We start from the raw sequence: 27,104 nt of genomic DNA on the forward strand, positions 1-27,104 counted from the left end.
GAAAACATAGGCAGAACACCCTTTGACATAAACCACAGCAACATCTTTTTTGACCCACCTCCTACAGTAATGGAAATAAAAACAAAAATAAACAAATGGGACCTAAATAAACTTAAAAGCTTTTGCACAGCAAAGGAGACCATACACAAGATGAAAAGACAACCCTCAGATGGGAGAAAATATTTGCAAACAAAGCAACTGACAAAGGATTAATCTCCAAAATATACAAGCAGCTCATGCAGCTCAATATCACAAAAACAAACAACCCAATCAAAAAATGGGTGGAAGACCTAAATAGACATTTCTCCAAAGAAGACATACAGATGGCCAACAAACACATGAAAAGAGGCTCAACATCATTAATCATTAGAGAAATGCAAACCAAAACTACAATGAGATATCACCTCACACCGGTCAGAATGGCCATCATCAAAATATCTACAAACGATAAATGCTGAAGAGAGTGTGGAGAAAAGGGAACCCTCACACACTGTTGGTGGGAATGTAAATTGATACAGCCACTATAGAAAACAGTATGGAGGTTCCTTAAAAAACTAAAAATAGAACTACCATACGACCCAGCAATCCCACTACAGGGCATATACCCTGAGAAAACCATAATTCAAAGAGTCATGTACCAAAATGTTCACTGCAGCCCTATTTACAATAGCCAGGACATGGGAGCAACCTAAGTGTCCATCATCGGATGAATGGATAAAGAAGATGTGGTACATATATACAATGGTATATTACTCAGCCATAAAAAGGAATGAGATTGGGTCATTTGTAGAGACATGGATGGACCTAAAGAGTGTCATACAGAGTAAAGTAAGTCAGAAAGAGAAAAACAAATACTGTATAATAACACATATATGTGGAATCTAGAAAAATGGTATAGGTGATCTTAGTTGCAAAGCAGAAATAGAGACACAGTCGTAGAGAACAAGTGTATGGATACCAAGGGGGAATAGGGGGTGGTGGGAGGGATTGGGAGACTGGGATTGACACATATATACTATTGATACTATGTATAAAATGGACAACTGATCTGAACTTGCTGTATAGCACAGGGAATTCATCTAGTGCACTGTGGTAACCTAAATGGGAGGGAAGTCCAAAAGGGAGGGGATATCTGTATGTGTATGGCTGATACATTTTGTTGTGCAGTGGAGGCTAACACAACATTGTAAAGCAACCATACTCCAATAAAAATTAATTTAAGAAAATACTGTGGTCCTCCAAAGGGTCACAGTACATAAATTTAAAAAGTTATACACAAATTTTCAACTGTGTACCTAACAAAAACAAGCTCATCAAAAACAAGGAAAGTCTGAGAAACTGTCACACCAAGAGGAGCCTAAGGAGACATGAAAACTAAATCCAATGTGACATCCTGGATGGGATCCTGGAATGGAAAAAAGACATTAGGTAAAAACCAAAGAGATCTGAATGAAGTACGCACTGTAGTTAACCCTAACCCTTGCATTATTCAAGGATCGACTGTATATATATTTAATACTATTGCAATAAAAAATATCATCAGAGGGACTTCCCTGGCAGTCCAGTGGTTAGGACTCTGTGCTTCCACTGTGGGGGACATGGGTTCCATCCCTGGTCAGGAAAATAAGATCCTGCATGCCACAGGGCACGGCCAAAAAAAAAAAACTATCAGATTTTTGTCTCCTGGACTTGATTATAAAGTACTTTAGGAAGGACAAGCAAGCAAGAATAGCCAAGAAACGCCTGAAAAAGATAGGCAGTGATGGAGGCTTGCCCTATCAGATACTGATAGGGCAATAATCCAAATAGGGCATAACCCAAAGCGAAAAATAAGTATCCAAGATTTCACACTGATATAAATAAGTGATTGAATAAATAAATAAATAAATGCAGATGAGACAAATCTCTCGTGCATTATTCCATTTAATTTATGTAGATAATCTGACCTCAAGGAAATAGAGCCTAACTCCCCACTCCTTAAGTGTGGGCTGCACATAGTGACTTCCTTCCAAAGAGGACAAAATAGAAAACAAGGGGGAAAAGGAGTAACTTTACAGCGAAGAAATCTGACAGATACTACCTCAGCCAAGTGATCAAGGTCAACATCAACAGTGACAAATTGTGTTGATATGTGCCCTTGATATAATGTGATGAGAATGACACTTTACCTCTGTGCTCTTCTGCCCCAAAGCTCATAACCTCAGTCTAATCATGAGAATAACATCAGACAAATGCCCCAATAGAGGGGCATTCTACAATATACCTGACCAGTGCCCGTTGAAACTGTAGAGCTCATCAAAAACAAGGAAAGTCTGAGAAACTGTCACACCAAGAGGAGCGTAAGGAGACATGAAAGCTAAATCCAGTGTGGTATCCTGGATGGGATCCTGGAATGGAAAAAGGACATTAGGTAAAAACTAAAGAGATCTGAATGAAGTACGCACTGTAGTTAATAATAACATATCAGTAATGGTTGATTAATTGTAACAAAGGTACCATGCTAACTTAAGATGTTAATAATAGGGGAAACTGGGTGTGGGGAACATGGGAACTTTCTCTACAATCTTCTCAATTTTTGTGTAAATCTAATACTGTCCTAAAAAAGGTCTATTGAAAAAAATGCTGCACAAAACAGTTTTGTAGATGTCACCTTTTGGCCTTTGCCATAGGTTAACTGGAGAATACACCTAGAAGTGAAAATGCTAGGTCATATAATTCAGCTTTGCTGGATATTGTCAAATTGATCTTAAAATGCTTGTACCAATTTTCATCCACACCATCAGTGTATAAGAAATCTAATTCCACCCCCCCTTCCCCCATAACACTTGTGTACTCTTTGATTTTTGTATTTTCAGACTTAATTTTTTGAAAATTTACTGGGTGGAAACTTGACAGACATAGTTGTATTAACTTGCATTTCTGCCGTTGCTGGTGAGGTCGATTATCTTTTCCTGTTTCTTGACCATTAGGCCTTTCCCTTCTGTGTATTCATGTTTGTTAAGTTTGACCAAGTTCCTATTTAATGAGTTGCCTGTTGTCTTTAACATTGTGACTTCTGGCTCTTCATGTAGTTTAGAACATTTGTATATTATATAAGTGTCCAATGTTTTTAAACCATTTTAATAGTGTCTTTTATGACAGAAAACTTTTAAATGTTGATGTAGTTAAATTTATCTTTTTTTTCTTTATGGCATATACATTCTGTTGTTCCTTTGAAAAATCTATCCTATTGAGATAATAAAGCAATCTCCTATATTTCCATCTGAAAAAATAAATAAAGCATATAAAAAAGCATATTACAAAGCCTCAATAATTTAAAGTAGGGTATTGGCACATAAGCAGAGTATGGAAACTTGGCATATAAAGGTGGCGTCTCAATACAGTGGCGAAAAGATGGACCTTTAATAAATGGTAGTGGGGTAACTTGTTAGCTATACAGAAAAAGATAAAATAGGATCTGACAAATTCCAAATAGAACAGAGATTTAATAGTAAAAAAGTAAGCCACATGTCTAGGAGAGATCATATGTGAATTCTTCTATAAATCAGGAATGTAAAAAACCTTCCTAACTAGGACGCATCCAGAAACAAGAAGAGAAAAATATTGCTAAATTTGACCACATAAAATTGAAAAAAGAAAACTGCATGCCAAAAAACATCACAAGCCAAGGAAAAGGACAAATGGCAAATAAGGAATATTTGCAACTTTCATCACAGATAAAGGTTTAATTTCCTTTATGTAATTGTTTAAAAATAGATAACTAAAAGGCCATCTGCCCCATAAAAAAAATGGGAAAGAGAAAAGAACACACATTTCAAGAAAAAGAGATGCAAATAAAATAGTCTTTAAACATGAAAAGATGCTCAGCCTCGCTGGTAATAAAAGAGATGCAAATTAAGTTACACAAAGATACCATTTCTCACCTATCAGATTGGCAAAATCCAAAAGTTTGATGACAAACTGGCTGGAGCCCCAGTGCAAAGTTGAAAAAGAAGCAGTTAAAATTGACTTCCTGGTCCCATGATCTCAATATTTAACCATTAAATGTGATGTAGACTTTTTGTAGATACACTTTACCAAACTGAGGAAGTTCCCTTCTTAGTTTGTTGAGAGTCTATATTTTTTATAATTGTTTCATTTCATTAAATGATTTTTCTGGGGAATTCCCTGGCGGTTCAGTGGTTAGGACTCCTGCACTTCCACTGCAGGGGGCACAGGTTCGATCCCTGGTCAGGGAACTAAGATCCTGCAAGCCACGCAGTGTGGCCAAAAAAAAAAAAAAAAAAGATTTTCTGCATCTGATGTAGTGATAATGTGTTTTTTTCCCCTTTATTCTGTTAATGAGATGAAATACATTGATTTTGAAATGTTAAACTGATCTTGAATTCCTGAAATGAATCCCACTTTGTCATGATATATTGTCCATTTTTACGTATTGCTGGATTTGATTTGTAATATTTTTTCTAGGATTGTGGAGTCAATGTTCATGGGAGATATTACACTTTCATTTTCCTCTTGTAATTTCCTTGTTAGATTTTGGTCTTAAGGTTATGATGGTCTCATAAAATACGTTTGAGAGTGTTTCTGCTGTTTCTATTCTTTGGAAAAATTTGAATAAGACTGCCGTTATTTCTTCTTTAAATTTTGAAAGAATTCACCATTGAAGTGACCTGGGCCTGGAGATTTCATTATGGGAGGCTTTAAATTGTGGATTCGATTTCTTTAAAAGATATAAGACTCTTCAGGTTTTATTCAGATTCTCTGTATCTTCTTGAGTAAATTTTGGTAAATTGTATTTTTTGAAAACTTTATCCATTTCATGTAAATTTTCATATCCTGCTTTTCCTATAACTAAGTAAATCTAAAAATATCCAAATAGTTGATGGGAAAATGTTCTTTTTTCTAAAAGAATTCAAGCTTATAAATTATTTGTTCAAGAACAAATAATTAAGTTAGAACATCACTATTTTGTAATCCCAAATGAAATCATGGAAATAGGCAATCATTAAAAGCTACTCAAACATTAAGTGATAAGCTGATGGGAAGTTTTATAATTGTTGGTTTAGGCTGACACCACTTGAACCACTGATCAGTTTTAATGCTCCCAAAAGAGAAGTAATCAGACATTATGTGTTGCCTCTTGCAATACAACACAAAGTATATACCACTACCTATGAAATAGTCTTGCAAAAAAAAAAAAAAATCAAATTCGAATCTAATTATGTCTGGTGATTTAACTATCAGTTGACAGGTAACATAGGGGCCAAAAGAACGTGTTAAATGACACCACAATGAGGTAATCAGCAATATTCAAAATATAGTAAGTTCAACAGGGAAATGACTTGGTTTCTTCAACGAATAAATTATAAGAAAAAGAGGAAGTGGGTTTGATAAACTAAAAGAGAATTAACAAACTTAACAGCAAACATATACAATGTGTAGACCCTGTTTAGACACTGATTTGAAAAAACCAACTATAATAAAAAGAAAAAAACTTGACATAATTGAGGAAATTTGAATACCGAGAGGATATTTCATACTATTAAGGGATTATTATTAATTTCTTTGGTGTGATAATAGTAATATAGCTTTCTTTAAAGAGTCCTTGTCTTTTAGAGATACATACAGAAGTATTTACTGGTGAAATTATACGTTTGGGATATATTTCAAAATAATTGGGGGGGGGACAGTGGTTAAAGATAGTGGGGGAATGTAGCTGAAATAAGATTGGCCATGTGTTAATCGTGGAAGCTGAGGGATGGGTACATGGGGGGTTGTTATATTATTCCCTCTACTTTTATATATATTTAGAAATTTCCAGAATAAAAAGTTTTCAAAAACCATAATAGTGCCATTCAAAGACCAAAATTTTTGTGAAATTCGAGACATTTGACAGCAGAGGGGACCAGAAGAGAAGTCAGAGGACAGGAAACCACAGATCAAGTCATCACAAGGGCTCTTGCCAAAGCAGCCTTGAGAAAAGCAGGTGAGGAAGTATGCCTTCCCAGAGTTACGTATTTTCAAAATTTAGTGGCATGAATAGGGACAATTAGCCTCCTTTCTCTCCATCTGGCCCTTTTTTCCCCCTCACCTGAACAGAACTGCTGGCAGGAAACGTCCAAGATTGTTCTCTAACTGGCCCTAATAAGGGTGTAAAACCCTGAGAAAGTAGCAATGGCACTATCCCAGGGTCAGGGAAGAGAAAATAGAAAACAGGTTCCATCCCTCTAGCTTTCCGGTAAGTCCTCCATGGAACTGCACCTGCCTACTACTCCCTGCCCCTACCTATCTCTAAGGAAGGCCTCCTGCTGCTACAACCTGGCCTCACACTGAACCTGCACCCAGCCCTCCTCTTCAAAGGAGCCCCTGCCAGGAAAGCAGACCTACAGAGCTGCCAAGAAAACCCACTCCAGCTATCTATATTAACCAAAACAATCCTTTTATTCATAAAAATAAACTGAAAGCCAAGAGTTGCCAGATCTTGGAGAAAAACCAATCCCGCAACAGAAGAGTAAAATACAAAAAGTAAAACAGATTGCAATGAAAAAGAAACAACCTAAGACACAAAAAGGGTTCTTAGCAAATGAATGAATGAATGAATATAATTACTGACCTAAGTCTTTTAATTAATAGGCTGAATGATAAAACCTGCCTAAAAGACCAAATTCGTGGGCTGGAAATGAAACTAAGGAATTAACCTAGAAAATAGAGGGGGAAAGAAAAAAAAACAGACGAAAAATACTAATAAGGGGACTTCCCTGGCAGTCCAGTGGTTGAGACTCCACAGTTCCACTGCAGGGGGCATGGGTTTGATCCCTGGTTGGGGAACTAAGATTCCCACACGCCGGCGCGGTGTGGCCAAATATATATATATAAAAGTTATGAAGGAAAAATCTAGGAGCTCCAACATCTAACTGATCGATGTTCCAGAAGTAGAGGATAGACACTATGTCAGGGAAGAAATAATCAAAATTATTATTAAAATACAATTTGCTAAACATATTGACGGGGGTATCTCAAAGGGACACAGGAGCCAACAGAAAGAGCTTCCAATGAACAAAGCTGGAATAAGAGCAAGAAAATAAAGTCATATTGGATTATAGCCCAAAATGCAAAATAAATCTCCATTAATCCGAACTGATATAAATGACTGAACAAATTAAGAAATGAAGGAGAAAATACATACCTCCTGTGCAGAATTACAAATAATTTATATAGATATTTCACACATAGTGACTTCCTTCCAAAGAATGCAGTAATGGGAAGTGGAGAGAAGAATAACTCTACAAAAAAGAGAAAGCTGACTAACACTAGCTCAGCCAGGTGATCAGGGTCAACGTCAACAGTGAGAAGTCATGTTGACAGTATGTACCCTGATGGGATATGATGAAAATGGCACTTTACCTCTGTGATATCCTTCCTCAAGGCCTGTAACTCCAGTCTAATCATGAAAATACATCAGAAGAGGTTCAACAGAGGGGCATTCTACAATATACCTGACCATTACTCCTCAAAACTGTCAAAATCATCAAAAACAAGGCAAGTCTGAAAAGCTGTCACACCAAGAGGAGCCTAAGGAGACATGACAACTGAATGTCACATGATATCCTGGATGGGATCCTGGATTAAAAAAAAGTAATATTAGGTAAAAACTAAATCTGAATCAAGTATAGACTTTAGTTAATAATAACATACCAAGACTGGTTCATTAATTGTAACAAACGTACAACACTAATGTAAGATGTTAATTATAAGGGAAACTGTGTGTGGGTCTGAGGGAGATACATGGGAATTCTCTGTACTATCTGCTCAATTTTTCTGTAAACCTAAAGCTGTTATAAAAAATAAAGTCTATTGAAAAAGCACAATTTGCTTGAGGCAAACAATCTTCAGAATGAAAGGATCTAAAGAATGCTGCGTATAATGAAAGAACACTGTATTTCATTTCCGTGATTCTGAATCCCTCCCTCTCATATTTACTGAGCACTTATTTTGGGGCTCTCAATCTCACAATCTAGGGAGTGAGTTTAGACCCTCCCACTGGCTTTGGTTTTTAAATGTTAGCTAATATGTATCTTCTCTGTAATGACAAGAACACACAGCAAAAGGACACTAACATGCATTTTTAAAGTTCTCTAATTCAGTTTTTAAAAACTCACATTTTGAGACAAATTTATGAAATTTCAAAACTCCAAGATAAAAGAAGAAAATCTACAAGGCTTTCAAAGTAAAAAAAAAAAAAAAAATACAAAAGAAAAGGTTATCCAGAAAGTTCAAAATCAGACTGACATCATGCAACATCAGACAATAGAATACAATGGAGCAATGTCTTCGAAATTCTAAAGGAAAACTATTGTCAATCTTGAATTGTATGAGAACAAAAGATATTTTAAGCATACGAGAACTCGGAAAGTTTACCTCCCACACTTATAAGAGTTACTCAAGAAAATATTTCAACCAAAAATATAAGTAATCCGAGAAAGAGCACATGACGTAAAAGAAACTGAGTTTGTTCCAGATTGGGGGTGAGGGCGAGAGGATTAGAAGGAAAGTTAAAAGAGGCTTTATTACATCTTGAAGCTTGGAGAATTCTCCACTGAACGTTGATGTTTTATAAACATTTCCTTTCTGTGGCTCTAATCCCACTACTTAGGTCTACATAGGATGATGTTTATATAGAATCAATTGTGAATTCTGTTCATTTTTCCTTTTGAAGTGTGATTATTGATATATTTGGATTTATTTTTACCATCTTTTATGCTTCCTATTTACTCTTTCTCTATGCTTCTTTCTTCTTCCTTTCCTGGCTTCAGATTGCTTATTTGTATGTTTGAAATATATTTGTCCTCAACTAGTAGTAATTCATTTAGGGATTGCTCTTAAAATTTTAACATGCATGCATACTCAAAGTGTGAGGTTAATCAATATGTTTTAGAAGAATACAGGACTTTACATTAAGAATCCAAATATTTCAGTTCTACATTTGTTTTATTGCCCTTCCAACACCCCCCTCCCCCCAGCTCCAGAAGACACTTAACTATTGTTTTACACAAGCAATGTTGGCTTAGATTTACCCACTGTAGTGGAGACTGTTGGTGTCCCACCCAGAGCCCTTTTATTGGGCCAATATACCTACTACCCAGCTGTATATTAACTGCTGACGGCTAACAATCATACCATTCTCTTTTTTTTTTTAAATTTATTTATTATTTTATATTTATTTTTGGCTGCGTTGGGTCTTTGTTGCTGCGCGGGGGCTTTCTCTAGTTGCGGTGAGCGGGGGCGACTCTTCGTTGCGGTGCGCAGGCTTCTCATTGCGGTGGCTTCTCTTATTGCAGAGCACAGGCTCTAGGCACGTGGGCTTCAGTAGTTGTGGTGTACAGGCTCAGTAGTTGTGGCTTGCGGGCTCCAGAGCACAGGCTCAGTAGTTGTGGCACACGGGCTTAGATGCTCCGTGGCATGTGGGATCTTCCCGGACCAGGGCTCGAACCCGTGTCTCCAGCATTGGCAGGCGGATTCTTAACCACTGCGCCACCAGGGAAGTCCACACACCATTCTCTTGAGAGTTGCTCTCAGCAGGACAGTGCCTCCCTAGCCTGGAGGTTACCCACCCCAATCCCTAAGGGCAGACTGCAGCCAGTGCCTGATTGATATTGGAATACAAAAAGCTAGCTCTCTTGCCAAAAGGGGACACAACTCAGTGGTGCCAGTATTAGCTTTCTATTGCTGCTGTAACAAATGATCACAAACGTAGTGGCTTAAAACAACACAAATTTATTATCTTACAGATGTGAAGGTAAGAAGTGCAACATGGGTCTCATTGAGCTAAAATCAAGGTGTCGACAGGGCTGTGCTCCTTTCTGGAAGCAATAGGGTAGTCTGTTTTCTCGCCTTTTCCAACTTTCAAGAGGCCACCAGCTTTCCTTGGCTCATGGCCCCCTTCCTCAGTCTTCAAAGCCACAACAGCGTCGGCCTAATCATTCTTCTTCCATATTCACCTCTTTGTCTCTCTTCTGCCTTCCTCCTCTTTTAAGGACTCTTGTGATCACATTGGGCCCACCAAGATACTCCAGAATAACCTCTCTGAGATCAGTTGACGAGCAACTTTAACTCCATCTACAACCTTCATTCTCTTTTGCCATGTAACCTAAGGTATTCACAGGTTTGGGGGATTAGGACATGAATATCTTTGCGGCAGTCGGGGGGCGGGGGGTGGGATTATTCTGCCAGCCCCAGTGCCCTTCATGCTCCAGAGCTACTTGCAGGATCAGGCTAAGGCTAGATTCCAGCTGAACCCACATAGATGGACCTACAGGAAGTTGTGTCCTTATTCAACAGTAAACGATATTTGTCACAGTAACACATAAAACTTCATGGAATTTAATAAACTGTTACTACAAAGATATGAAAAGGAAGGCGTTATAGAGCTAAATCCACACCTATCATAATAGGAAGTACAAGCCAAGTTATTTATCATAATAGGAAGTCCAAGAAATATGGTTGCAGTAAATACCAAGAGAAACAACTAATATAGTTGAAACTTCTGTGGGGGAAAAAGCCACTAAATTGAGGAATGGTAGGACAGAGAAGTGCTCCTTTTCTTACAAGCCTTACTTATAGTCAAATACCATTTGACTTCTTGGACTATATGTATTATTTTGACAAAAACCACTTAAAAAATAAATTCACTGAATAAAGCAGAAATAGCCCCCTAAAATAGCAATAACCTATTAATTTTAATTCCTATTCCTGGTTCTAAAAAAACAATGTTTGCTTCCTATAAAGTAACATGTACTTATTGTAAAGACTTCAGATGACACAAAAATGTTGAAAATACACCATGAAAATCCTATATACCAACCTCTCAGAGACAGCCTCTATGAGCATCTGTGTGCACACTCATGCTCACCTGTATAAAAGTGGGGTCACTTTTTTTTTAAAAAGTGGGGTCATACTTTTTGTAACCTGATTTTATCACTAATATGTGGATCTTTCTAGATCAATTTATATAGCTCTACATTCCTCTTAATAATTGTATAGAATTCTATCATTTGAATATACCATAAAAAGTAATAATAATTTAACAAAAATCAGGAGGCCAGAGGGTAACAGGGAAGAAGTACACTTATTTTCCTCATCTTTAATAACAGGGAGTTAGCAGATATTATCTAAAGCTGGTAACTAAGGACAGAAAAAGCATAATATTTAAAGTAATAAAGGTATGTACTAGAAAAACTAAAAATATATGAGCAATCAAAAAAAAAAAAGGGGAAACAGTGGATGTGCACAAAATTCCTTGCCTTTCAGAGTGAACATTCAGTGTATATCAATACTATCCAAACTTGGACAATAAAAGTAATATAAGTATAAATATATTAAAATATATGTATAAAGAACTTTTCATAATGGTTGTCTCATAAAAGGGGATGAGGGTGGGCGCTTGTATCTTTCTGTCATCATAAATGTACCTATTATAAAAAGATATTTATAAGTGAATATAGCTATTTATAAAAGAGTACATAAACGATGACAATTTTTATACAAAATACACATAATATGTATTCATATATATGCAGAAAAAATTCCAAAGGCTATGTATCAAAATATGGACAATCATTATCTCTAGGTACATCACATTATCGACATTCTATATATTCTTTATGCTGATGTATTTTCTATAATAAACATATTTCATTCATATTGCATTTGAAATAAGAAAATGTTAAAAATCATCTTTTTTTGTGAGGGAGATTGGGGAGGGCTCTAAGAATAAAAAATAAAAATCAGTCAAAATGTCCCTACAAATCTTCTAAGCCACAAAATATCTATATTCCACATACTCAAGTTTTAATAAATCTTGCAAACAACCTTTATGCCCTCCAACATAAAAATCCCCATTTTAGACAAAGGCAGGCTATAGGCTTTTCATTCAGGCCAAGCCCCACCAAGTCATTTCTGATGGAGCTTCTGATTCACGGGGCTGCCATACTGAGAAGATTTCCTATAGGTTGACACCAACTCTAGCACAGTAATATGCTTTTCACGTACTCATTCACAACATCAGCTGAATACCTATGGTGAGCGAAGCATTACACAGGGTGTGTCACAAGTTATAGATTAATTAACACTGCACACGACTGCCTCAAGTAGCGTACAACCTCGTGGGGAAACGGCACGGACACGAGGCAGAACAAGGGGCACTAACAGAGAGGAGAGCGTATGGAGAGAGCTGATAATATTTTACACTGGTATACAAATATTTTCAAACAAATCAACAAATACTTGGAAATGTATAGGTAAAAAATGAAGTGCTCTTTTTCACTTTTCATTCATGTTTGGACTCTGAAAGTAGTTACCTCTACAACTCATTTGCCACTAAATCATACGCCAGGTTCTCCTATATTAGTATGTAACTTTTCGTATAGGAATATTTAGTCTTTATTTGGGGGCAGACATTTTTGTGCCCCCCACTTTCCCAGTGTATCATACACAGAACAGACACTATAAATACTTCCAAAATGAACAAACTGAGCCAGCTCCTAGAGCTTCCCACAGTAGCCTGCCACACTGCATCAGATGAAAGGTATCACGCAGATATGGCACACAGAAGCACGGCCCAGGTTCTGCCTAACGTTGAATATTTTTCCCTTTTAATTCCACAGTCATGAAAAGCTAGGCAAGGCAGAAACAGAGAAAAGCTCAAAGAAGAAAAATTAAGTATTTATAAGCAAAATCACTTCATATTAAGAAAGTCTGAGTTTTATTTAGCATTTTATCTGAGGTGCTGTGAGTAAAGGAAGAAAATGAAGATCAATCCCACATTCAATTTTAAGGAGTCTTACAAAAATGAAAGCACACAGACTGTAACAATCTTGAAAGTATGAAATAGCTTATGTTTACAATACACAAAAAATACTATAGGGACTTCCTATCAAAAGGAGATAGTCTGAGTATCTGCAAAGTCTTTCCAATCTGAAGATTCCAACACACGCTGTTCTGCTGTTTTTCCCAATTCCAACGTAGAACTCTGGACAAAACAAACAATACAAAAAGCTTGTCTAGGCCAAGGACCCTCTGAGGGAGTGTGATATCGGCCCTGAGAAACAAGTCAACCGGCCTAGTGTTGGGACCAACATAAAATGCTACCTAAAAAGCTGAAAGCCTCAGCATTTACATCTCAGACTAGATCAAAGAGATGATTCTCTTTAAACTACAATTTCATGATTATATAGAAAATCACTGTTCTTCAGATAATAAACTAAGTATTTTAAGGTGATTTTTACCTCTTTGTAAAGAAAGGGTCAAAATAATAATTAGGATCTTTTAAAATGAAAAACAAGGTTCACTCAAAGTTAATAAAACGAATCAGTGACCCAACTATATGTATCCTCAAAATAATTAATTCTACCCAGGCTGCCAAGATAAACAAATGAATAAAAAAATTAGAAGCTTATATACAAGAAGATATTTTTACAACTACAGACATCAAAAAAAAGAAAAAGAGCTTTAGACATGTATTTCCCTAGAAGAGCATTTCCCTAGAAGAGCATTTACTACAGTTATTACATAGTAAGCAAAGTAAGAATTGCAGGAAAAAACAACCTAAAAAATGGTATTAAATTTGTTTAATATCTTTGATAATTCTATTATTTGTAAATCCTTCCATAAAAGGGCATTACAGTTCTTCAGTTTATTGCAAACATATCTTTAAAAATAAGTCAGCCCTACTGTTGAAGCTATAATACAGAGTTTTAAATTATTGGCACTATACTAAAAAGCACAATGGAGAACATCTTATTGAAATAAAATGAGGATGATACTTCACTGGGGAACACAGCCAACAGATTTTTTTCTCTCTCCATATCTACATCCAACGGTGGTGTTTTATAGGCAAATTTTAAACAAATGCAAGTTTTTAGAAAATAATGAAAGCCATGTTTTGCTCAGGAATACTATTATACACAGCCCATATAGATTGTTTTATAGCAGATACTAATCTCCCAAATTTCAGATGGCAAAATGCTAAGCAGTGAGTTTGGTACTGTCCAGCTAGTTGTTTCTTGTCATCCTGGAGAATCTGTCAATGGGTAATGCTGAGACCATCTTGTCACCACCATCTCTCTTCTCAGAGGTGACTCCACTGTGATAGAACCTTCATATCCTTAAGATGCAAGGCCTAGCAAAAAGCCTCCCACAAATCCACTGGATATCACAATGTTCTGTTTGACAAATTCTGTTGCCTGAAACAAAGTTTAAAGAAAAATACTCTGAATTGTGCTACAACATGGATGAATCTTGAAAACATTACACTAAGTGAAATAAGACAGACCAAAAAAAGGACAATGTTGTTATAATTTTCACTTATATGAATAGTCAAATTCATCAAGACAGAAAGTAGAACAGAGGTTACCAAGGGCTGGGAAGAGGGGTTGATTGTGGGAGTTACTGCTTAATGGTTAGAGTTTCTACTTGGGATGATGAAAAAGTTCTGGAAATGGATAGTGGTAATGGTTACACGAAAGTGTGAATGTACTTAATGCCAGTGAATTATGCACTTAAGAAATAGTTAAAATGGTAAATTTTATGTTATGTATATTTTACCACAATAAGAAAAAGAAAAGATATAAATTCTTAAAAATACTCTTAATGATTAAATCCAGAGCTAAGTATCATTTTCAGATGTTTTCCTCAATTCAGTAAATATTCAGCAAAAATTCTTGTATACCTACTATTGCAGGTGCCAACAACCAGGCAAGATGCCAGGGCTGTCCGTTACAAACTGAAGGAGCCTAGAGCCCCCAGCCAGGCCCACTAAACTTCCTGCTTCTGAGATAACAGGCATATGGACAGCAAAATTCTCACAGGTAAAAAGAAATCTCCCTATAGGGCTGGAATAAATGGTCCATTCAGCAAGTTATTAACATAGATGACTTAATAAATTCCCACAGCATGCACAATGATACTTATTAACAGTCAGTTCACTTAGCCAGTAGGAAAAAATGCACAGGATCAAAAAAATAACACCTTGATAAAATGTTTAACCCAAATAAAATCATGAAGAAGCAATCAGACAAAGCCAGACTGTACGATACTCTGCCTAGATGTTTCAAAAATGTGTCATGAAAGACAGAAAAACAAAAACAAAAAAACAGATGAGGGGACCATCTAAGATTAAAGGAGACTTCAGAGACATGACAACCAAATGCAATATGTAATTCTTAATCGGGGGGAAAAGATGTAAAAGATATTTTGTGGAAAAATTGTAATATGAACTGTATATTAGGAAATATTATTGTATCATGTTAAGTTTGGGGGGATTAATAAGGGTAATGGTAATAGTACAGGAGAATATCTGTACTCTTGGGACATATGTGCTGAAGTATTTAAGAATAAAAAGACATGATGTCAAACAGTTTGGGAAAAAACAAAAAAAAGGGTAAATCTCACACACACACACACAACCAGCAAATGTTGTGAAACGTAAACAATTTGATGAATAGGTGAAGGGTATTTGGGTATTCACTGTTTTTGTCTTTCAAGTTTTCAACCGATCTGAAATTTTTCAAAATAAAAGTTGGGGGAAGTAAAAGGACAGAATTAAAATAAAGGCAAAGGAGCATTCAATTCAATTCTAAACAGAATATAAGAAGAAAATAGGCAAAATTCACATAAAAACACGATAAAACTAATATATATTAATAAAATAATATATACATTTTCAAACTATTCCACCTCAAAAAAAAAAAATAGGTAGTTTTAGTTAACAACTAAAAAAAATAATGAGTGATTTAAATGGTGGCTTGATCCCAAATTTTACTTAACACTCTAGACATGACCAGAAACACCAATTTTTTTTTTTAAAGAAGATAATCCCTAGTCACATTTTCTACTGAGATTCATTAAAAAAAAAAGAGCCAAAAATGTACATTGTCTTACTTCTTCTATTATATTGTTGATTTCAGGTGCTGCCTTATTGGCTCGTTTCTTAATCTGTCTTTTTGCTTTGTTTACATCTTTTTCAACTCTCTTCCAGTCGATCTGCACATAGCCACTGTGACTGGCAATCTGCAAAAATTTGATAAAAATGGTTAATTCTAGGGGCTTCCCTGGTGGCGCAGTGGTTGAGAATCTGCCTGCCAATGCAGGGGACACGGGTTCGAGCCCTGGTCTGGGAAGATCCCACATGCCGCGGAGCAACTAGGCCCATGAGCCACAACTATTGAGCCTGCGCATCTGGAGCCTGTGCTCCATGACAAAAGAGGCCACGATAGTGAGAGGCCCACGCACCGCGATGAAGAGTGGCCCCTGCTTGCCGCAACTAGAGAAAGCCCTCGCACAGAGACGAAGACCCAACACAGCCAAAAAATAAATAAATAAATAAAATCACATTGTTGTTTCTAAAAAAAAAAAAAAAAGGTTAATTCTAAACCAACTAGGTTGCTAATACAATATATGAACATTTAGATTTCAAGAAATGTATGAAGCTTATGGGTAAGAAATCACAATTCATCCACTAATTTATTCATTAACAGACAGTGAGTGCCTATTCTGTGCCAAGCACTGTTCTAGGTCTCCAAGCTATGGCCAAGAACAAGGGAGACGTAGGTCCCCACCCTCAGAGAGCTTATGGTCCATTAGGGAAAACAGACTTAAGCATAAATAATTACTTAGATGTGATGAACACTATGCTAAGAGAAGTATAGTACTTAATGGGAAAAGATTCCAAAAATTGTATTATAACTATTCTATAATTCTATCATAATGTTTGGAATTTGAGAATTAGCTAAAAAGGCACAGAGACTACTGAGATTATATAGCTAATAAAAAAGTACCTTTAATTAAAGAGATGTTTAATTATAAGAGATCAGTAGCCAATCAGTTACTAGGTCACTAAAGTAGCTTGATAAAGGCTCTTCACTAACTCTGACTCTTTAGTCAAATTAAGAATACTTTCTGGTAATTGCTTTTGAAAGTGAAATACAAAAGAAAATATGCTCTACACAACCTTCATGCCATAAATCCTTTTAATAAAACTACAGCTAAATGCCTACTAACCCTAAGAAAAACTCTCATATGGTGCTACTGAGACACTGCAAAATCTGAGCAGGAACAACAGTGTGTGTGTTAAGTCAGTAAAGGTAGTCTCTCCGAATAATACAATCAACATATGAAGAATCACATGAGTAGTAAACAATTGAGCCTTGTATACCATTATAAATCACTTCTACCAAGCTTATGCTTTCTTTGTAATCTTTTAATACATCACTTTAAGTATAAACCACACATAAAATACTTGAAAAAATAAAAATATCTGATTTTATATAAATAGGCTGGGAATCTTAGGTTCCATTTTCACTGTGAATGACTCCATAGAAGAATCTATTTATCTGCATTTATCCCTATATTTACTCACCTTCTATCACTTCTAACTCTAGCCTCAGCAAAACAAAGTGGTAATGAAACCAAATGGCAAGTGAAAGCTTTTCCTGGCAATACCTGACATGGCAATTTGGGTCACATACATGGAGGGGATGATGAACTTTAAGGTCCCTCCCATAGACAGTGACTATAAACCCTGGATAAAACACAAGGGCTCCAGAATTAACAAAAGGAAGCAGATTTTGAAGAGGAGTTGAAACTTGTAGGAAGAGACCAATGTAAGGTAAGTTGCCCATTTTTTTGGCTTTGTCCTGAGGACATGATGCAGTTGCAGGGTGGCTAAAAGTTCAATAGAAAACATGCCACCTTTCTGGCCTGAAGAACCAGAGGGCAGAGCCCAGGACAATAACAGCTGCCAGAAAGGACACAGCTAGAGAAAGGGAGCCCCAAATTCTATGTGTAAACTCTACCCAAGTTCTGAACCACACATTCATGGGGCATAACGAAGCACTCTGGCCAAGGCTTAAAAAAAAATAAACTGAGATTTGAGCCACTATCCACCACAGGTGAAATGGACTCTGCAATTTGAGTCTAACCAAGTTAACTGCCTACTAAAATCAAAACATTAACAAACTTCGGAGGAATAAAACAGAACCCAGACTCTCCACGACGTAACATTCCCAATGCCCAGGGATAAAATACAAAGTTATTTGATATGATAAGCAAGAAAATGTGGCCTAGTCACAAAAGAAAAACAACAGATGCCAACTCTGAGATGACCCAGATATTGAAATTTACAGGACTTTAAAGCAGTACTTTAACTATGCTCAATGAGGTAAAGGAAACTACAGTTGTAATCAATGAAAAGATAAGAAATCTCATCAGAGATACAGAAAATATAAAAAGAACCAAATGAAAATTCTAGAATTGGAAAATACAATATCTGAAATAAATTCACTGGATAGCCTTAACGGCAGAAGGTAGATGACAGAGAGTCAGTGAACCTGAAGCTAGAGCACTAGAAATTACACAATCTGAAAAAAAAGACTGAAAAACTAGATGAACAAAACCTCAGAACATTATCAAAGAGCCCAACATGCATCAATCAGAGTAATGTTCAGAAGGAGAAGAAAGAATAGGAGAAAATATTTAAAGAAATAATGGCCAAAACCTTCCTGAACATGGTTAAAGACATTAATTTACAGATTCCAGAGCTCAGTGAACTCCAGGTAATGATCTAACACAATTATGAAATAACAATACTCAGATGATGTGGGGGTTGGGGGGGTGGGGCACACAGAAGTTCAATACATCATAGCTAAATTCCCATATTCCATAACGGGAAGCCAACAGTTAATACCTCAAACTGAAAGATAAAGAAATGTCCAATTCACTTGTTTAGGAAAAAGGAAATAAATACCTTAAGAATCAGCTAATAGTTCAAACTGGTTACCTCAGAGGAGGGAAAAATGGGGAGGTAGCAAGGGAGGCAAAGAACTACCTTAAGGGACTTCCCTGGTGGCGCAGTGGTTAAGAATCCGTCTGCCAATGCCAATGCAGGGGACACGGGTTTGAGCCCTGGTCCGCGAAGATCCCACATGCTGCGGAGCAACTAAGCCCTGTCTGCGTGCAGCAATGAAGCCCCAGTGCAACCAAAAATAAATGAATAAGAACTACCTTAATCTGTAATGAGCATTATACATGTACTTGACCCTCTGAATTATGGGCATGTACAACTCAAAAAAACTAAAAAATAAATTTAAAAGATTTATATACCACTGTCTGTTCTAAGATGGCAGTGTGGTAAATATCTACTGGAAAACACCTGAGTTACTAGAAATGCTTTAAGTTGTCAGCAAACTAATATTTAGCTTTAAATATAAGTAAAGGTAATAAAAATATGGAAGCAAGACTAAATAATAGGTAATTAGCCTAAAAGCCATTTGTTTCTTTTTTCTTCTTTGTTTCCTTCTATTGAGTTTTCAAGGTAAGTCATATTTGTGGGAAAAATTGGTTTGATGCTGACAGGTCTCATGCTCTTCTAATCAGTGACTTCAAACAATATGTGGACTAGACACGAAGTAGAAGGTGGCAACAGCAAAACGTGGGTTTGAAGGGTACATATCAAGTGGACTGAAACGGACTTCTGAAAAACTGACATGCAGCGTACACTGAAATGTATAATTCTCTCTATCTGTGAACATTTTAGGGAACTCTGCTTTGGTCCAGTACCCTTTACATTGAAATGTATAATTCTATCTGTGAACATTTTAGGGAACTCTGCTTTGGTCCAGTACCCTTTTCCACTAAACAGAAATGACAACTGAGTTTTCAAAATAGCTATAGAATTCAATATCTTGATTCTTGATAACTATATAAATATCTTAATTCTTGGTTCTATATAAACCCAAGTCAAAAATCAGCTTAAATAAAATTCTCCTTTGTACAAATACTGGCATATTCATCCAAAGGACTAAATTTAGATATGAACCATATTCCTTTTTACCTCTTACCACAAGTAATAAGCAATTACCCCTAATAATACCAGCAAGAGAAAAAAAAAAAAAAATATATATATATATATATATTTTTTGAACTGCTTAGTAAACAACTTAAAATCTGTGCTTAACACATATGAATCCAGTCCCTTTGTACTTCAGGCAATGACACTGGTTATTATATGATCAATGGCTTAGGTGCTGAAGTCAGATTTTGGTTGCTATGACCATCAATCATTTTTAAAATCTGACAGATTTCTGTATCTTTAAAATTGTTGCTAACATTCATTCCCAGAAATTTTCAATTTTAGGATTTACTATATTTGATCTTCAGGGAATGGTATTTTTGGGAAAATATATGCCAAACAGACATGAATGCCAGATAATATCCTGATAAACATCCTCTAACAGCAAAGCATTTTTGAACCTTATACTTAGAGGAACATGAACAAGACTAAAATTTCAAATCCACTTGCCTCAGAAATAGGATTATGAATGATTTTTTTTAAACCCAATTTTCCACTTTCTATATTACTATGGTTCCCTAGTTTTAAAAAACATGTTAGAAATTGCTAACAGAATTTCCCCCTGGGAAGGAAAACTGGCTAGGAAACAGGAAAGAGACTTCTTGAATTTTATATATTGTGTATGAGTGTGTGAATTTTTTTAAATTTAATTTTTTTTTTTATACAGCAGGCTCTTGAGAGTGTGTGTGAATTTTAAATATATGTTTTAAATGGCCAGCATGAACAGGTTATGCTATTGATGAAATGTTTATTTTTCTAGGGAGATGCTTCAAGGAAAATTTAGGTAAATAATAACAAAAAATGAGATACCTCAAATTTTAACAGTTGTGTTTTTAATAGCTGGGATCAAACTATGCTTAAAAAACCTCAGAAGTATTTAAATAGATGCTTTTCATGACACATGCCAGCTTTCAAAACTCATTTTAGTTTTTCCATAAACTGATGCCTAAAAGAGAAATTCCATCTTCTATTAAAATAGACAGGAGTAAAATGGCTAAACTTGACTTTCTCAGTTCCTAAGGGCTACATATGTAAGCAGAGGCAAGGACCGAAAGCTCTGACATACCTGAAGGAGAAGAAAGCCACCACCTACTGCAGTTGCTGCAAGTTTTCCAACTTTCTGGAACAAAAATCCTGCACACCTTTAATGGAAGAAATGACAAAGGATGAGAACAATCAATGATGTACTAAACTCTCTCCCTTCTACTTTTCATTGCTTTCCTAATAAAATCTTAATGTCTTCCCAGTTCTTTTGATCATGTCCCTTACCCGCTCAGAAACCCACAATGTTTCCCGTCAGTTATATAGACTAGTCAAAAGTGCATAATCTAAATTGCCTGAGATGTGCTTCAAAATAAGGGATGGAGAGAAGAAGGGGGGAATTTACAGGAAAAAGACTGGCTACTGAAACTGAATGTTGAGTACTCAGGGGTTCATTATACTCTTCCTTCTACACTTGTATTAAGTTGAAATTCCTCATAATAAAAGTGCTTAGTTTTGTTTTGTTTTTTTTAATACACTCAAGATGTTCCACACACCTGGCCAACTCTCACTCTGCCCAAACCTTCTGCTCCAACCCAATCAGTTTCCAAATATGTCACCACTGTTGCTCAAGCTATTAACCTCCCTGTTTCTAGGGGTTTCTACCTAGCTCTACCTATCTAAAACTTTCCTACCCTTTAAGGTCCAGCTGGAGTTCCACCTTCACGACTATACTTCAGCCCACATTTCTCATGGCTTCCTTATCTATTTCTATCTCTATATTAAACCTGTTTTGTCTCATCTATCCTGTAAGGATGTCAACCCATACTTCTTTTTTGATTCTCTCCTTCAGTGAGCTCATTATTCCCTTAAGTATTCCAGACCCAGTGTGCAAAAGAATCTCACATTTCCAACTCCAGCCTTCTGTACTGGGTTGAAGAGTGTCACCCCCGAAATCCATGTCCTTCCTAGAACCTCAGAATGTGACCTTATTTGGAATAAGGTCATTGTAGATGTAGTTAGTTCAGATGAGGCTATACTGGAGTCGGGTGGGCCCCAAATCCGATATGTCATAGAGACACACAGAGGGAAGACAGCCATGTGATGACAGAGGCAGAACTGGAGTGATATGTCTACAAGTCAAGGAATGCCAGGGATTGCTGGCAACCACCAGAAGATAGGAGAGAAGCATGGCACAAATTCTCCCTGAGCCTCCAGGAAGGAACCAACCCTGTTGACACCTTTCAAATTTCTAGCCTCCAGACCTGTGAGAGAATAAGTTTCTCTCATTTTAAGCTACCTAGTTGTGGTACTTTGTTACAACAGCCTTAGGAAACTAATACACCTTCATAAATGGAAAATTTACATTTCCAATTAAATGATGAGCTTCTCTTGCCACCCAGAACAAAATATTCAAAATGTCCCAAAGCAAACATCATCTTTCCAACCAAACCAGCTGTTGCTAAGGTCCCAATTTGTAAGTGACTGCACCATTCTCTAGGCTTGTTACCTCATGCTCATCTCAGGCTGCCTTCTTCATTGCCTTTGGGGTCCAACTGACGGCCAATTCTATATACTCGAGTATCGCCAAAACATCATTTGATTGTCTTCTTTCCATCCTCAAGGGTATCACTACCTTGCTTCCAGACCACACTAAGGACACTCTAGCTAATCTTCACACCTCCCATCTCGCCTAGCAGCCACCCATCCTGCTATCAGTTTTAATTTCTTATTATGATCAAGAACCTATAGTTACCTACAGCTAAACATAATCTCCTCAGCTTCCCATTCATGTCCTGAATTGGTCTGAATTATTAACTGGTTAAGTTAACATCTATTAACCATTCCTCCTTAATGTATGCCACAACAGTACATCAGTTTCATACCCTAAGAAAATTGCAAAAATTTATTACACTGAATCTGAAGTCATTGCAACAAATCACCTGTATAATATTAGAGTCCTATTACACAGCTCCTAGACTGACACCTGGCTACAGTTCAAACATATGTGTCCCTCAGCAGGGGAGACAGCAACAAAGACTCAGAAAAGGGAGCAGAGGAGGCAAGCAGCAGCCAGGTCTTAACAGTATCCTGGAGAATGTGCTCCACAAGCATGTCTATCCTTTGCTTGATGGCATGAGCCACTAAAATGAGTCTACTAACTTCCCCTCTTCTGTCTCTAGGCTTTCCAAGCAAACTTCTGCCAATTATTGGGCTTCTCACCAAGCTTAGCCTACAAGGAGAAAACACACAACAATTTAATTCTATTGCTCAATTATTTTTTAGTCTCTTTTAAGGTGGGGCTTTAGGCCTTGACTCACATTAACCCATCACCCATGGCACCAAATTGCGAGCTTATTTAAGCAGAAGGCCAGGCCCTGAATTGTGGGCATCAAGGTACCACCGGCCTGTGAAAAATCATCTGAAAAACCAGGGCTCTGACCAGGCATCTAACTGCAGGCTTTTTTCATAAGCAGCACTAATAAGTACACATCATGAATAAATACTGCACCTCTTTGTCACAGTATCTTCACAGTGAGTGTTTCTACCATAAAATGGCATTTATTAAAAAAAAGGCATAAAAGAGTGCACCATTGTTCCCAGGTGCAAGTAAAACACAAATCAAAAAAATCATTTTATACTCACTGAGTTTACATATGTAAATATTTAAATCAATGTAGGATGAATTTAACTTAGAATCTAAGAAATAAATGATTACTCACAAGTTAAGCACGTACACTAACTTCAGAAATTCTCTAGGGTCATGAACATTTTCAAAATAAAGAGTCAAACTTGTTTCTGACCCTTGTTATTTGGCTAATCTTTTAGTCTAAGAATAACAGAATTACATCTGCAGTAGCAATTATATAATCATGTGATCTGAAATGTTAACTGGTTAGGTTAATGCTTATTAACCTCTCCCCCTTAATGTACTCCACAGTATTATTACTGAGTAAGCAATCAGTCCTTTAATTCCAACCAAGACCCAATCTACAACTCTTCTTCAAAGTATTGTCATAATCCAAATTAGAATCATCTGTATCATAATCAGTACTTTTTACTGAGAATTTTACCCTGCTCTCCACAGGGCTGATAATCCTGGAGACCAGTTTTTTACTGTGGGAATTCTCCCAGGGTTTTCCGGTTGTTAGCACTGAACAAGTAAAAATTATTTACATATAATTAACTCTTCTATATTTTTCCCTCCTTACCCACTGTCACTGAATCAGATTCACTGTATCTGTGAAATCTGAGATGGGCGAAAATATACAAAGAATCAAAGGAAGGGTGAGGAGGGAAGAGTGGAGGGTGGAGGAGGATATTACTGAAACCCAACAGTCTCTGAGTGTTGATTACACTAATCATACCACAGAGAAAAGCCTCAAGGTCCAGCTCTTCTGGGATTAACAGTGTAAAGCCACCGACTGAGCACGTAATTGGCCCAGATTCAGAAGGGCAGCAGTCAGGCTCCCAATGAAATTTAACAAAAAAAAAGATGTTTTTCTCACCAGCCACTCACTCCACCCATTACAATCTGGGTGGCTACTGAGTATTTTTCTACCATAGGTCCGGAACTGTGGCCAAACACTCGATTCCACCAGTGGTGTCTTCTTGCATACTCAGTTAAATCCAACACTTCGTAAGAGTCATCATCACTTTCATATTCTTCAAAGCAAAAAATGAAAGCAACAAATTTACAGTCAACCGAAAGTTAAAAATGCCCTGTACATTTTCATCTGTTACGACTCATTGTTACATTTGGCATACAGCTAAAAACGCCCAGATGGAAACAAAGTTTCGTAAACCCAATCCCTGAGACGAGGGCCTTGAGAGTAAAGGGCCATGCATCTCCTTTCCAAAGCCCCAGAGACAGGCCTGGGTGCCGGGGCAACGTCAGTTACGCAGCAGAGGGGTCACTCCCGCACCCCAAATCTCAGTAGGGATAGGTCAGAGTTTCACAGCAGGGTCTCCCCCCAATCTCAGCGGGTCAGTTCAGAGTTTCACAGCATGAAAGGTCACCCCCAAATCTCAGGTTCAGGGTCAGTGCAGGGTCCGTTTTCATCAGTGGGAGAAAGAAGTGGGGGGTCCTCCACTGACGGAACCGGTTAGAGGCCCGACAAGAAGAAATGATTTCAAAACCAAGACTTAAAAAAAACAACAACCAGAAAACAGAAGACGGACAGGAACGGCCGGAGGTGAAGGTAAGGCAGGAGGTGGGGCTGTGTTGAGGGCGAGGGTCCGAGAGGGGAGAGCGAGTCTAGTCCGAAGTGGGTGCTCAAAGGGTTGCCTCAAGCAAACAGAGCCCCCAGGAACCCTGGGACAGAGGAAGGAAGACGCACCCCCGAGCCAAGGTCGAGAGCTGTGAGCCGTCTCTAAGATACTACTTCGGGCCCCGGCCGCTCACCTTGGGGAGGGGCGTTCCGGGTCGCCATGATACCGCCGGCGGCCAGTATTGAAGGTGGTCCCAACCCGCCCGCCTCTCCCCGCTACTTTAAGAACCGCTCTAGGCCCAGGTGGAAGTCTATGGTCTCTTTTTTTCCTCCTCCTCCTCCTTTTCCTCCAGGCGCGTAGTCCTGTCCCCGCCCCCTCCTCTAAGCGGAGGGCCTTCCGCGCAAGCGCAGGGCACAGGGGCGCGGGGAAGGGGAGAGGGGAGAGAAAGGCTGGATACCAGCCCGCGAGGGTTTATGGGAATTGTAGTCCGTTGCCCTCCGCAAGCCTGGTTTCCCACCCCTCCCCCTCTAGAATTTCCAGAACCTGAATTTTGGTTATTTTGTTTTAAAGAGCCTCAGGGCTGGAGGGGGGGGGGGGCGTGTCACATGGTGGTTAAATCGAAAACCCGCTTGCTATTTGTAACACTATACCAGAAAGAGGCTTTTAAAAAGAGATAAGAGAAACCCTGTTTCAAACCACACTTTTCAAGCAGTCCAGGGCTCAATTAACGGATGGAAAATTTTTCTAACACGCTGCAGCTGGGAACTGGAACGTTTTCATCCTCTCCTTCTCCACGCGTTTCCTGCCAGGAACCCGAGGAGGAAGAGGGAGGCCTAAGAACTGACCTGACACGAGGTATTCAAGAGCACGTAATTTTTAAGCATCATTTTTATTATTTAAATCAGACAGGAACAACGGCAAGTTCTTTACCCAGAAGCCCCACGAGATTCTGTTGAATGAAAAACCGTGTTGATTGCCAAGCAGCTAACTCAGCTTCACGTAAACCAACCCCCAAACTTGTTTTGAACTTGCATTGCACCCGCATTCGCTGTACAATTAAAACAGCCCTATCAGTATTCCTATTCCGAGAATATGGAGATGAAGAAAAAACAAGAAATGCTGGTAGAGGTTGTATTATTTAAAATACTGACTTACATAATTGCACTTGGCTTTTCAAGTCCTGGTGCTCTAAATGCAAGGGTTGATTCAAGTTCCTCACCCTGTGCCCCCCCAAAATACAATTCTAAGACTGGCTGGAGATGCTAGTCTTCAATTTGTGTAAGATTACACGTTTCGGAAACAAAATAACTTTAAGGGACATAACTTCAGAGCTCTTAACTGAAATATTTTTTCCAAGAGTTAACAGGTTTGAGTTCTTACACTCTTTCCTCCCCATTGCCTACCCACTCCTAATGAGGTGCTAACGAATAAGAGAAACAGCAAATGATGGGCCACTGAAAGAGAAAAAAGGAGAAAAGAGAAATGAAAAATACAAACTGAAAGAGCAAAATTACAAATTGGAAGAGGGTTGACTGGGCCAATGACATCCAAATGACACTTTCATATACTTCTAGCAATATCTGCCAACTACAAAAAGAAGCCACTTTCCTGTCATGGAAATGGTATTTAGAATCAAACGATTATGGAGAAATGGGGAGAAAATAGAAACAAAACAGTGCTCTTAAGATGCCAAAGAATAGACCTTTGTATCCAAAATGCATCCAAAACCTGTCCAAAAATGAATTAAAAGGCAATCATTTCTCTAAAGGACTTGAGGGCTGAGAAGGATCTTTTTAATGCTCTTCCCTTTTTTCTTGCAGTGATATGCCCTTGCCATTACCTCAAGGAAGTTGGTTGTATAATATACTTTTCTAGTGTGAGTTTTCTTCTTTCCCAGTATCGAAAAAGCTGTCATTTTGTTGGCTCAATGACGAGTGGTTTAATGTGTAAATTGTGTACACAGCCTTTAAAAGGTGCTTTGATCCTCCTGATGGGTTCAAGGCGGGTG

General features: G+C 37.6%; 1 protein-coding gene across 2 annotated transcripts; it reads right to left on the bottom strand.

The window, feature by feature from the left end:
• Positions 1-12,733: 12,733 nt before the first annotated feature.
• Positions 12,734-25,492, bottom strand: FUNDC1 (FUN14 domain containing 1). 2 transcript variants are annotated; one of them, XM_082378287.1, is made up of 5 exons: positions 25,290-25,484; positions 24,394-24,550; positions 20,970-21,045; positions 15,937-16,065; positions 12,734-14,240 (listed from the first exon to the last, which is right to left on the bottom strand). In XM_082378287.1, the coding sequence occupies exons 1-5, from the start codon at positions 25,315-25,317 to the stop codon at positions 14,163-14,165; spliced, it is 468 nt and encodes a 155-aa protein (XP_082234413.1). In that variant the 5' UTR covers positions 25,318-25,484; the 3' UTR covers positions 12,734-14,162. The 2 variants fall into 2 exon arrangements, with proteins under 2 accessions (XP_082234413.1, XP_082234414.1); XM_082378288.1 differs by lacking the exon at positions 15,937-16,065 and having other exon boundaries at positions 25,290-25,492.
• Positions 25,493-27,104: the final 1,612 nt, after the last annotated feature.

This window comes from Balaenoptera borealis (assembly GCF_965194805.1).
Source record: "Balaenoptera borealis genome assembly, chromosome: X".
In the NCBI taxonomy this organism is placed as follows: Eukaryota; Metazoa; Chordata; class Mammalia; order Artiodactyla; family Balaenopteridae; genus Balaenoptera; species Balaenoptera borealis.